Source organism: Somniosus microcephalus, chromosome 6, assembly GCF_052327205.1.
Source record: "Somniosus microcephalus isolate GS21.2 chromosome 6, FLI_Smic_1.0, whole genome shotgun sequence".
NCBI classification, from domain to species: Eukaryota; Metazoa; Chordata; class Chondrichthyes; order Squaliformes; family Somniosidae; genus Somniosus; species Somniosus microcephalus.
Window position 1 is genome coordinate 245006648 of NC_140992.1, and position 14137 is coordinate 245020784.

The 14137-nt window shown below is 43.4% G+C and overlaps 1 protein-coding gene across 1 annotated transcript in view; it reads left to right on the plus strand.

The window, feature by feature from the left end:
* LOC147116614 (polycystin-1-like protein 2) overlaps nucleotides 1–14137 on the plus strand; it is a 135851-nt gene that overhangs the window by 75382 nt on the left and 46332 nt on the right. The window contains exons 15-20 of the mRNA XM_085991701.1: nucleotides 168–398; nucleotides 2742–2843; nucleotides 4768–4946; nucleotides 6295–6441; nucleotides 7593–7792; nucleotides 10793–10980. Of these exons, the coding sequence (XP_085847827.1) occupies nucleotides 168–398; nucleotides 2742–2843; nucleotides 4768–4946; nucleotides 6295–6441; nucleotides 7593–7792; nucleotides 10793–10980 (1047 nt within the window). The remainder of the gene's footprint in view (nucleotides 1–167; nucleotides 399–2741; nucleotides 2844–4767; nucleotides 4947–6294; nucleotides 6442–7592; nucleotides 7793–10792; nucleotides 10981–14137) is intronic.

The window sequence follows — 14137 nt, forward strand, 5'->3', positions numbered from 1 at the left end:
ACAGTGCATTGTACTCGCAATATGACACAGATTATACAAGTACTATTTATACATAAGGTGACAGAAGCTAGATATGTATAGCATTTACTGCTATATTAAATGCAGTTTGAAGTTTCTGTAAATTGTTTTCCTGAGTGTGATCCATTGTACCTTTATTTTGTTGTTAGGTTGGACTACAGACGACTCCTGACCAAAGCCAATGTCTTTGTAACCATCTCACCTTCTTTGGCAGTTCCTTCTTTGTTATGCCCAATACACTGGATTTGACACAGATACCAGAACTGTTTGCTCAAACTAGTCAAAACCCTGTGGTGGTGTCACTGGTGGCCGCTATCCTTGGTGTTTACATTATTGCTGTAGTTTGGGCTCGAATAAAAGATAGAAGTGACTTAACCAAGGTGAGGACATTAACTACTGTTTTTTTTCACTGAGCATATTTCTGTTATTACAGTTTATCTTTCCCAATGTAACAAGCAAACAAGGTTAACATAATAAAAATACACTTCCCTTTTTATCAACCTGTTGAAGTATTGTTAGAAGCATAGCTACTCAAAATCTTTGTGAATGGGAAATGCAGGAGCAGACAAGCAAAGGATTCATAGCAGGAAACAGCTAGCTGAATGTACATTTGTAAATGAGACATGAGGGCAGGCTTTATGAGGCTGTGCTGGCTGTCTAGAGCTTCACTGACTGGGAGTGGAGGCTGTAAGATCGAGCTCACAGCCTGGTGTGCCTTTTTCTCAATGGGCTGTGTCTCGCAGTGCAGAAAAAATGACAATATTGGGCATTGCAAGCCTCATTACATGTTTCAAATGAATGAATAGGGGTCACATGCTGGATGTTGTTGTTTTCTCACTGGCAGTTCTGAGACTATTGTACCAGTGGGTGGTGGCCTTGACTTAAGGAGAGTGTCACGTTTTACTTTTAGCTCTGAAAGTTAATTTCTTTCTGTTCATCATTTTGTTTTATCTGCATGATTTCTATTACACTCATTTCTGTCGCTGTTGTAGTCTGATCTTTTGAATTGGAGAACTTTTATTTTTAAATTTGTTTCTTTCAACCATCTTGCTTCCAGCTGCTATTTCATTTGCAGCAAGCAAATTGGCCAGGATGGGACTTGTTTTAAAGCGTTATGATAGTGCTCCTAGATTTGAAGGAGTAAGAGCAGTTCTTGAGGGGACAGAAAGGCAAATGTGCCTGTTGCCCGTGTGTGATGTATCCACCCAACCTTGCCCCAGGAGCTACATTTAGTGACCTAGACTGTCCTTCTTAGGCATGTATTCGGTAACTCTGCTTCTCAAAAGGGCTGTTGCATAGCTATGCCATCTCTTGGAGGCCGGTCTGCAGACAACCTAGATGACAATGATGTTTATTCCCATTAAGTCTTTACACCACCATATCCTTCCAAGCCACCTTTGGTTACAAGCTAAATCAGCCAATTGGTTGTTTGAAAATACATCAAGCAAAAGACAGAAACTTTGTTTGCAAGGGGCAACACATTTGTCACTTTCTCTGTAGATACGAGGCATCTGCTCGACAGGACACTGAATATTTCCCGGGTGCCAGAGTTCTCAAGTGGGCATAGCTCTTGGCACTGATATACTAAAAGACCGTTAGCTTGGCCACTACCTTCTGACAGACAAAGTGCACTCCTGTTATATGGGGAAGGTGTCCATATGTATCAAACAGAGCAACACTCTTCACACCCACCTCATGCAGCAGCATGTCCATGCTGCCAGCCATCAAACAGGAGGTCGGGTGCTGAACCACCCCGTGTGTTGCCCAGAGACACTGTGTTGTGCCTCCATATTGGGCTTCTTTTCATTTATTTTTGCCTGGCTCTTGTTCCTACAGCCCTCTTCCAGCCTTGGCTTTCATGTGTATGCTGACAATATCTAGTTCTACATCTCCACCACCTCTCTTGACCTCTCCATTGCCTCTGTATTCAGACAGCTTGTCAGACATCCAATCTCAGACTAGCTATCATTTCCTCCAGCTAAAAATATTGAAAAATGAAGCCATCATCTTCCATCCCCGTCTCGGGCTGAACCAGACTGTTTGCAACCTCGGTGTCCAGTTCAACCCCAAGCAAAGTTTCTGACCCCATATCCTCACAAAGACTTCCTAAACCACAACATTGCTAGCCGCTGTCCCTGCCGCAGCTCATCTGCTGCTAAAATTCTCAACCATGCCTTTGTCAGCTCCAGACTGGAATATTCCAATGGTTTCCTGGCCGGCCTCCCATCTTCCACCCTCTGTAAACTTCAGCTCATCCCAAACTCTGCTGCCCGTATCCTATCCTGTACTAATACAATGTTTATAAAGAGCAAAAGGAAAAGGCGACGAAGAAGATTAACTGAAAGGTTGAAAGAAATGTACAATTTCAGTGGCGATGAAGCTTATAAACAGCGAGAGTGGACACTAGGAGACAGCTGAGGATCTCAAGAAAATGACTGGGTAGGAAAAAAGATAAGGATGGTTCAAAAAAACCCAGAAAAAAGATGGCTGCACATTTTTCCAATTTACGTGTGGCTATCCATCACGTATTTGTAATAACACTCTTGAACCAGGTGCCTTGTTAGTTGTAGAGGCCAATGTCAAGCGTTAATTGTCAAAGTGTTGGATCTTTACTAGAAATTGGACACTATAATGTTTCTATAATGTGGAACCTCCCATTTCCTTTCCCTCTTTAATTTGTTACTTCTCATTCACTAATGCTGGATTCATTTATTCTTTTTAAGGTGAAGGTAACAGTGCTGTTTGATAATGACCCATTTGCACAATATTGTTACCTGATAAGAGTTCATACTGGTCACCGCAGACAGGCAGCGACCACGGCTAAGGTTTGATGATGTCTTAGAAATTGAATTATAGATCAAAAAATCTTGTTTTTTTCCTTTCCCCTGTTTATTTAACTGGAATTTAAACTGTCAATCAAATGGCTAATTAATGCAGCTATATTCTTTTCCTTGCAGGTTTCCCAAATTATCTTTTCCTGTGTCCAATAATTAAGATTAAAGATTATGTCCCAACTATCCTTTCCCAATGCCCACTTGGCTCTCATCATTTCTCCTCCCCCAAACAGCCCCACAGCTTTATGAATGAGACTGATGCAATATCTACTCCATCTGAATTCAGTTTTAATCACTCAGTTAGATTCTAATTGGTCTCACTACAGTCATTGTCATGATTATCATTATTTGTGCAGGTCGTAATCCTCAGTTTCAATTGTTAGTAGGCTTTGCTTTGTAATTATAAACCCAAATACAGGATTTTTAGGTTATTTTGGTGCTTAAAGGGACTTCCAAAGTAACTGAAATTGCTACAAACTTCATAAGCGGTTCACTGTAAATTAACAAATTGTCTACAACTGAATTTTTCAGTGGCAATTATTTCCTAGGCAAATAACAAACTGGTTACGGAATAAATTTTCAGTCTATGACTGGGGAACTCTTGTAGAGGCTGATGACTGGCCAACTTCTCTTGCAGTCTCCAGAATCCTTTCTAGTTATTTTATTTTTAAATAAAGATTCACAGTTGTGCAATATCACGAATGTGCATAATCACTTATGTTACACCAGTAACAATTTCTTGAAAGGGCCCAGATTTTGCGGTTGTAATGAGGATGAAACTGTCAGCATTCGCCATCATTACCCTGTGAAACTGACAGCAACTTCTGGAGTCCGCACATACGCAGTTAAACACGGAAATGCTGTTCGTGATTCCCTGCTCCTCAAGGGCGCGCTGATAAACTCCCCACAGCAGGCAATCACTAAACTAATGAGAACTTCATCTTTTACACTCTAATATCACTGTTTAAAACCCCTGAAAAAGTTAAGCCTTGTTCAATGAGATGCAACTAGGTTTTTAACAGCATACCATTTCATAATTACTGCTGAGCAACCTCTCTGGCCCTGAAAAACTAATTTTATATTTGTAGAATGTCAAATTTTTCCATTATGATAAAAATTCCATATTTTTTTAAGTTTGTTTATATTTCATCTTCTACCTTAATCCCATGTGTATGTTCTGATCTTTATTTCGCTCTCTGTAAAATTAATAAAAATAGGATAATCAGTGCAGTTTACTTCCTGGTTTGCGGCCTGTGAGAATTCTTCAATGTGATTGGCTGCTTAGCCTGCTTGATGACATCACTGTTGCTGGACAGTGGAAATTCCCTAGACTTGTGCATGAATCAAATTAATGTCGGGAAAGGTGAAATCGACACCACAGAGATCGCTAAATCTTTGTGGATAGCTTTCTTCGAGGTCAGCAGTGAGTGCCAACACTTGGCCACGGATCGCAAAATCCGGGCCGATATAAAACATGTATAAATAGGCTAGTGCAGTACTGAGGAAGTGCTGCACTGTTGCAGGTGCCATCTTTCAGATGGGATTTTAAACTGAGCCCCGGTCTGCCCTCTCAGGTGGATATCAAGAATTCCTTGGCACTATTCGAAGAAGAGTAGGGGATTTTTCCCGGTGTCCTGGCCATTATTTATCCCTCAAGCAACACCACTAAAACAGATTATCTGGTCATTTGTCTTATTGCTGTTTGTGGGAGCTTGCTGTGCACAAATTGGTTGCCATTTCACTAGATTACAACAATGACTACACTTCAAAAGTAATTAATTAACTGTGAAGTGCTTTGGGACACCCTGAGGATGTGAAAGGCACTATATAAATGCAAGATCTTTCTCTATAATTTGTGTATGTAAATATTTAGAGATGTGTTGATCTCTGGTTTCTCTTTGTTGTGGTAAAACAGGTGGTAATTCTCCTCAGTGGCTCAGAGGGACATAGTGACCCTCATTTCTTGACTGACTCCGAAAAACCTGTCTTTGAGAGAGGGGGAGTCGATGAATTCCTTCTGACTGCGTTTTTCTCACTGGGGGATCTTCAGTCCATAAGGTTATGGCATGACAATTCAGGATCCAGCCCTTCTTGGTAAATGCCATTTATCATCATGTATTTATTCCTAAACTGGAGTAATTTAGCTCTTACAAGATATTTTGCAGTCCAGGTTCAGCGCATCTATTTGTCAGTCAAACTTACAGCATTTGATAGGCTCATAAGACATATAAAGAAATGGAGGAACAGAACTAAAATAGAGAGGAAGTATTGATCATCACAAAAAGAAAACATGAACTGAAGTATATCAAAAATGAATGAAGACTGAATTGAATAATTGACATATAGGTCACTAGAAGGGATTAGCCTAGGATAAGTATATCCTAGACAAGGCAACAACCTGGTTACGGTTCGATATCAGGTGTTGTTGAGGCACTGAGAATTTGAGAAGTGTAGCATAAGGTGAGACAATGTTGGATCATGAAATGGACTGAACTCTATCCAAAGTGGTATGATATGTATATATGAAAATAAAATATGCTAGAATGATTTTTAAAGAGACATGGTATGATTTTTGTTTTATGAAACAGACCAATTCACAGGTAAGATTTCTATTACTGAAGATTCTGAGGGGGATTGACAGGGTAGATGCTGAGAGATTGTTTCCCCTAGCTGAAGAGTCTAGAACTAGGGGGTATAGTCTTAGAATAAGGGGTCGGCCATTTAAGACTGAAATGAGGAGGAATTCCTTCATTCAGAGGGTTGTGAATCTTTGGAATTCTCTACCCCAGAGGGCTGTGGATGCTCAGTCGTTGAGTATATTCAAGGCTGAGAGAGATAGATTTTTGGACTCTAGGGGAATCAAGGGATATGGGGATTGGGCGGGAAACTGGAGTTGGGGTTGAAAATCAGCCATGATCTTATTGAATGGCGGAGCAGGCTCGAAGGGTCATATGGCCTACTCCTGTTCCTAATTCTTATGTTCTTATGATTCAGGTTCTGTAGTTGTTTTCTGTTTTACTTGGTGTTCTGAAAATCAGGGCTCTAGGAGACAAGAGGGCTGATTTACCACTGGGGTTGTGCCAGTTTTAAATTTATTAAAAAAACACCACCATCCATAGCAATGCTGTAGACCAGGAACACACCAGAGGTTTAGCTGGTAGTGTCCTATATATAAAAAAAAGTTATAAGCCTTATTTTGGTCTTTCCTTACATTCTTTAACCTGGAAATGATGCAGCATTATTATGGTATAAATGCTTTATGTATTTGTATCAAATTCCTCTATACAGTCTAGTTCCTAAGTGAATGGCTTTCAGTGGGTTGCACGTGTCACTGTATTAATCAAAATGCGTGATTCATTATGCACGTAGTCTTCAATTTTTAGAACTGTTTTCTTCCTTTTCTGCTCCAGTTTATGACCCTCAGCTCTACTTAAACCTACAGGTATGTGAATCGTGTGACTGTTCTGGATGTTGAAGCAGGCCAGCAATGGCACTTCATCTGTAATTCATGGTTGGGAATCGACGCTGATGAAACTACACTAGACAAAATCTTCCTTGCTGCCTCTGATGAAGAACTGAAGGGTTTCCAGTAATAAATAAAATACATTGAATTAGTGTTTTTTTCTCTCTGCTCTTCCTAAATATCTGTGCTTTTTTGGTCTTTCATTGCATGGCTGAAATAAGAATTACTTTAAAAGTGGCTGGACTGGTAAAAGCCATTAACAAGGCAAATGAAATTTTGGGGTTCATATCGAGAGGATACAAAAGCAAAAATGTCAAGATGCTCTGTACAAAATGATAGGCCACATCTAGAGTACTAGTTGCAGGATACTTTAGCTCTCCCCGTAACTGTGAATATCACCACAGAATTAAGCTTTTATGTAGACGGATCCTTCTAAGCCACTTCAGGGGATATGTGCCAGATCAGCTAGTCTGCTGTCCATTGATGTATCAAGCCATTGACAGGTGCCATCTTTGCAAGCAGCAACACCGTTATCACTTTCCTTGTGAAAAGGAGGCAACAATTGGGCAAAGCACAGAATTTTTACCAGGTGGAAAGGTTCCCAAGAGTGCAGAACCTTGTAGATGGCACCCATGTGACCGACCTCCCTCCCTCCTTGTGTGAGCCCATTATAATATGACATGCATGTAGTTTCTGGTGGAGGTATTGGTTCAGAGCACATCTTACAAGATCTATGTGTGACTGTACAGCTATTTCAGTGTGACACACAAAGTTCCAGGGTTTGGGTGTATCGTTTGTAGTAAAGTGTATCAATATAATTTTTTTCCCCGCAATGCTTATACATACAACGATAGCAAAATACTGCGGATGCTGGAAATCTGAAATAACAACAGAAAATGCTGGAAAAACTCAGCAGGCCAGGCAACATCCGTGGAGAGAGAAATAGAGTCAACATTTCGGGTCCAAACCCTTCTACAGAACTGTAGAAGGGTTTCGACCCGAAACGTTGACTCTATTTCTCTCTCCACGGATGTTGCCTGGCCTGCTGAGTTTTTCCAGCATTTTCTGTTGTTATTTCTTATACATACAACTATTATCACTGAAACACTTGAGTTCCTACTCTGGTGCTGTAAACATGAAAATTTATCACAGAAAATTTCACCCATTCTTTAAACTATAATCTTGCTTGCTGGTACGTGCTAGGCAATGTTACATTGCACTCTAGGGCCAATAAATAATTAAACCCATGTTAACTTATCCTTGATTATATATTCCAGAAACCTCTTCTTCATTAAGACAGCTGAAAGCCTGACGGATGAACATATCTGGTTTTCAGTGGTTGAGCGCCCCCCAAGGAGTTCCTTCACCCGAGTTCAACGGGTTTCCTGCTGCTTTTCGCTCCTCCTTGGTTCAATGCTGACCAACATCATGTTCTGGGGCACAGCCCCCAATGAGTCACTGGAGCACACGACACTGGGTAACAGTGATACGGATAATAGAATAAGTATTTATATGATTTCTGAATTATTAGATTTCTGAATGAAAAATTCACTTAGAGATCAGAGAGACCAAACTTTAAAATCTAATTAATACTTATTGTAAAATTTGGACTTTTACATTTAAAGGAAGTTTGGCCTAATTTGATGGAAATGTAGCATTGTTAAAGATGCACATATTGGGAGAGAGGGACAGGGGGAGGGAGAGAGACAGGGAGAGAGGGACGGAGGGAGAGAGGGACAGGGGGAGATGAACAGGGGGGAGAGGGACAGGGGGAGAGAGAGAGAGACTATAGATGCAAGCCTTGTTTTAAAACCGGCCTGCCTGGCGTAAACATGGCAGTAGTTGCTCGATTATGGCGTTGGATCGCTTACCGCCCTGTTTACATACGAACATACAAATTAGGAGCAGGGGTAGGCCATACGGCCCCTCGAGCCTGCTCCGCCATTCAATAAGATCATGGCTGATCTTATTACTCCACATTCCCGCCTACCTCCGATAACCTTTCACCCCCCTTGCTCACCAAGAATCCATCTACCTCTGCCTTAAAAGTATTCAAAGACTCTGCTTCCACCGCCCTCTGATGAAGAGAGTTGCAGACTCACGACCCTCTGTGAGAAAAAATGTCTCCTCATCTCTGTCATAAATGGGCGACCCCTTATTTTTAAATGGTGACCCCTAAGTTCTAGATTCTCCCACAAGAGGGAACATCCTCTCCACAACCACCCTGTCCAGACCCCTCAGGATCTTAAATGTTTCAATCAAGTCACCTCTTACTCTTCTAAACTCCAGCGGATACAAGCCTAGCCTGTCCAACCTTTCCTCATAAGACAACCCGCCCATTCCAGGTATTAGTCTAGTAAACCTTCTCTGAACTGCTTCCAGCGCATTTACATCCTTCCTTAAATAAGGAGACCAATACACTGACGCTCTGGCACATCTTCGGGAGGAGCCTTCTGATGGGCGGCTGAGCACCCGCCTGTTTGCAGTGGTAGGCCCTGTTAAGATACAAATCGGTGCCTATATATTTAAGACCTCAACTGTAATCTTGAGGAGCAAATGGGTGGTAATTTCAAAAAATGGCACCAAATCTTTTGTGATTTAATTTTTGTAGGGCCAGGAGCAGCTTGAATACTGTGGGTTGCTGCTGCCTTGGGCTCCCAACCCCCCGTCCCCCCCAGGCCTACATGCCTGCCGGCTGGTGCAGCATCCAAACCAAGCAGTAGTCATCCACTGGCCAACCGCTGAGCTGCAGGGAGAGCCTGTTCAGGGAGTGCAGCTTGCCTTAGCCATGTTAATGAGGCTCGAGCCTCAAAATGGCTCTGCGCTGGCCCAACTGGTGGGCGGCTGGCCCGCTCTACCAGTCGGCCAGCCAAAGGTCAAGATCGATCCCTCAATGAATCTGATGTGACATAAATATGTATAATTATATTTAAATTAGATATGTGGAAGTTGATTGAGAGGAATTCTGAGGAATATAAAGTAGTTCAAATGTGATGAGAGAAAAGAACAGGAAACTGGTCATTTGTTAGGGTAAATGTTGCAAGGCTCTGTTGGTAGCTTGGAGCTTCACTGCTGACTGCTACAGGGTTTAAACCCAATTTGTTAAGTGCCACACTTTGCATCATACACTTTTGCAGGCCCAACAGGCACGTGCAAGCCTCCTTTATGCTGTATATTTAAAGAATGAGGGCCCGTGCTAAACTTCATGACTTTGGGAAGGCTCTGCCTATGCTGCATTCCTCGGCCATATAAAATGAGCACATTGGCATCCTGGACATCCCTGATGTCAGCTTAGGGAATCTCTTCTGCACGTTCTCCATGGTCTTCCCAAAGTAAGGTACCCAAAACTGGACACAATATTCTAACTGTGTGTCAGAGGAGGCCTGTCTTCAGCACCTCCACTTCACAAGATAGGCTGCCACAGTGTTGTATCATCTGCTACAGGATGACCTGACAATATATGGAACAGAGCTATGTCTGTGACAAAAATTACACTTTTTTGTATGATGTTTCAAGTTATTGAGCTTTTATCTTTCTCTTACGGTACGTATGAGGTTAAAAGCCAGGTTCACACACACAAAATGGCTCATTTTATTGCTTTTTTGATAGTTTGTAACCTAACCCATGGTTTACTAGGCTGTTTATTCTGCCACTTTCTAAAATTGAGGAAGATCACTTGAGTGCACAAGACATAACCAGTAAGCTGAAATACAATGATGAGGATTTTCTGTTCATCCCCTAGAGTTGCTAGAAATTATCTAGATATTGGGATGATAAAAGCATACTCTGGTTTATAGGGAGTGAGGGCTTGTCTACGGGAAAGGACTGAGCCACTGAAAATGAGAAAAATATTTGGAGTATACCCAAAAATTTAACAGGCTCTTCCGATAGAAGTAACCACAGGATGAACTTTCCAAGCTAATACAGGGAACATCTGCCATATCAGGCAGTGTGCAGTGCACACACATATTTCAAGGAAGTGTCAAATGCTATGTTTGCAAAGGGCAACATTGTTATATCCGTGTATCTTAATGTTGTGTCCTTCAATAATCAGACAAAGACGGCAGGGAACGATCAACAGGTGTTTACTGAATGAGGGTTCAAACTGCAACTGACTGTACAGATCACTACTCAGGGTTTATATACAGGTGTGGTCACTGCCGGTACTACAGGATATACAGGAGCTGTAAAAAGTAGTTCTCCCCCTTAAAGGTACATACATTACAAACATCTTCATCACTTTCCCTGTTGAAAGGAGTCACTGACTAGGGCACAGAGCTTCACTGTGGGGTAGGGTTCTCTTGCGTGCAAGGTGTTAAAGATGACAGTCTTGCCGGCATTTTGAAAAATTGGGGCTGTTATATAAAACGAACACTGTTATTTTTCAATTAAAGAAGTGTTGTATTTAAGGGTACTGATTCGAACAGTTGGAATGTATTCCTGTGTCATGATATAATCCTTTCATTCTTTACTTCAGGAGAATTCAGTTTCTTCCTGCAGGAGTTCATGATTGGGGTTGAGAGTGCCTTCATCATGTTTCCCATCAATCTGGGAATTGTACAGATTTTCAGGTCCATCCGTCACAGACCAAGTAAGACAAAGACACTGGACCCTTCGTCCACCAGCTCCCCTGCACATCCCCATACTCCAGAGTCTCTACTACAGGTCAGCATTTCCTTTCCCACTTCCTGGAGAAGAACTTTTGTACTTTTTCCAAAAATAAAACATGCTATAAAATGTATATTTTTGTTAGCGAATACTGCAGTTATAAAATTATTGATGTGCAATTAATACATTATTCACAGTTACCATGTAGTTGCATGTAACATTTGTAATCATAGAGTAGATTTCAGCGCATCAAGATGGAGTCATTGCTATTGCAAGCATACCTCTTATTACTAGTACAAAGGATAATTGTAAAGAGATAGGGACAAAATTCGGTTACGTCCCGTTTGGGGGTGGTATCCAAATTATCGCCAGAGATTTAGCACCCAGCGTGGAAGTACTGCCCTGGCGTGGAAGCGGAGCGCTATGTCGGGTGCTCCACATCCTCTCGGGGTGATGTCGGGGGCGCAAAGCACAGTGTTTAGAACCATACACCTTGAGGGAATAGATATCTTCTATTGGCAGGCTGCTTGAGTTTGAACAGCGCAGCTGATAGCTCACCATCCTTCTCTATATTTCCTGAAAAAAATACAGATTTCACATATATCAACATACACCTAAGTTATTACTGTAGGTCACTTTATTGTGTAATCAATGTATATTTAATAAAATATATACACTATTTCCCCAGTAATCTGCTGAAAGCCTAATGTCTATAAACTACAATATGTAGTTTATGTGATCCCATTTTTCCAAGCCAATGAAACAATCAGAGTTGTTGTAAAAGTAAATAAAGTGCACAGGTGAACTTGGGTTACCTTCTAAACTGATGCTTGGACCCATTGTATCCATTCTTAAGCTTTAAAATGATAACAAATATTTGAAGCATAGGTTGCTATTGTAAATTTTCCATGGACCCTTTCCTATATAATGTTGAAAATCCCAATATTGAATGGGAAAGGATTGTCAGTGTTGTAAACGTTTTCCCAAATTAATTATATTTTTTCTCTTGAATATTAATGGGCTGGAAGTTGCGATGCCGTTCGTTGCATTTGTACTTGCCCATAGACTTTCCATGGGCTTTTGCACTGGAAGTTCCTGTCAGCCAATTGTCCAAACAGTGCAGTGCCCTCAACAGAGCATCTGGGACCTGTGTGAACAGGGCAAACAACTGTGTATTGTGGCAGAACCACTGAATGACTCTGGCTAACTGTACATAATTCTCTTTAACGATGTTCTAACACCAGCCTAAACCTGTACCATTGTGTTAGGCATTACTGTGTTTTGTATATAGAGTTTGCATGTACGGGGCGTGGCCCCTTTAAGAGCGCAAGGAAACGCGATGACATCACGTCGCAAACCACGGGACTGCCCAGAGAGTCCTCGTGGCATCTCTGTTGAGTAAAGACCTGTTTAATTGTTCTCTGGCGTCGATCTCAGTTATTCGTAGGAATTCGTTAATTCCTACATTGGTGACCCCGTTTTTGTGAACGTTTTCACAAAAGAAGAGCACAGCATGGAAGCAAACGCCGTTTTGCTGAAGCTGCCGCAGTTCTGGGAGCAGCAAGCGCTCTCATGGTTTATTCAGGTCGAGGCCCAGTTCGCCCTGAGGAACATCGATGCGGATCAGACCAAGTATCTTTATGTGGTATCCGCACTCGACAGCTCTGCCGCCTCTCGGATCGTCAGCTTCCTCGAAAACCCCCCAATGGAGCGCAAGTATGAAACCCTCAAAGCGCGGTTACTGCAGGTTTTCGGGCTCACGAAATCGGAGTGCGCCCATCGATTACTCGCTATGCCTGGGCTTGGGGACTCCAAGCCTTCAGAGTTGATGAGCCAAATGCTCACACTCCTGGGCTCAGAACGGGAATGTTTCCTATTCCACGAGATTTTCCTCAGCCAGCTGCCTGAACAGGTACAAGCCGCCCTGGCCAGATCTGAAGTTGAAGACTGCGCAACACTCGCTGCGGAGGCTGACAAAATTTTCGCTGTAACTCGGCAGTACTGCGCCGCCACGAGGCACCCATCCCCCACAGACGCTGCCCCAGCTCGTCAGCCTGCTGGACTGTGTTTCTACCATGCGCAATTCGGCGTGAAGGCGAAGCGTTGCCGCCCTCCCTGCAGTTTTCCCCAACAAAAACAACAACTGACACTGTGACCACCGAGGAACGGGTCTAACGGGCACCCCGCGGCCGCGATGGCGATCGGCAACGCGGGAACATTGCTGTTCATCACCGATACTCTCTCCGGTCGTCGTTTTTCTGCACGATACCGGAGCGCAGTGCAGCATTTTACCCGCGTCCGCCCTCGATGTGCAGACGGGGAATCACGGCCCCACCCTTGAAGCGGCCAATGGCGGAGCAATTCGGACTTTCGGCAGACGGCGAGTGGAGGTGTGCCTCGGGGGGCAACGTTTTCACTGGGATTTTGTTACGGCCAAAGTTTCCCAGCCCCTCCTCGGCGCAGATTTTCTGTGTGCCAACAGCCTCCTGGTCGACGTCAGGAACCGACGGCTGATCAACGCAGCGACTTTTAATTATCTTCCGTGTTACCGCAGTAACACTACGTCACGCACTGTCTCCTGTGCGTTCCCGACTCCTGATGAGTTCGCGCGCCTGCTCGGCGAATTCCCCGACCTCACAAGACCCACGTTCTCCTCCACAGCCACGAAACATGGTGTGGAACACCACATCACCACCAACGGCCCCCCGGTCTATGCGCGGGCCCGGCGCCTGGAACCTGGCAAGCTGGCGGTTGCAAAGGCGGAGTTCGCAACCATGGAACGGTTAGGGATTATTCGCCGGTCGAATAGTCCCTGGTCTTCACCCCTCCATATCGTCCCGAAGCCTGGTGGCGGATGGCGGCCATGCGGCGACTATCGACGCCTAAACGACGCCACCACTCCCGATCGGTACCCGATCCCCCATATCCAGGATTTCTCTGCCCATTTGGCAGGGAACGCCGTATTCTCTAAAGTCGACCTCATCCGGGGCTACCACCAGGTCCCAGTTCATCCACAAGACGTCCAGAAGACCGCAGTCATCACCCCATTCGGCCTCTTCGAGTTTTTACGAATGCCGTTTGGGTTAAAGAAAGCCGCCCAGGCTTTCCAACGCCTGATGGACTCCGTGCTGCGGGACCTCAAGTTCCTCTTCATCTACCTGGATGACATTCTGCTTGCCAGTCCTACTAAGGAAGAACATACCTGTCACCTACG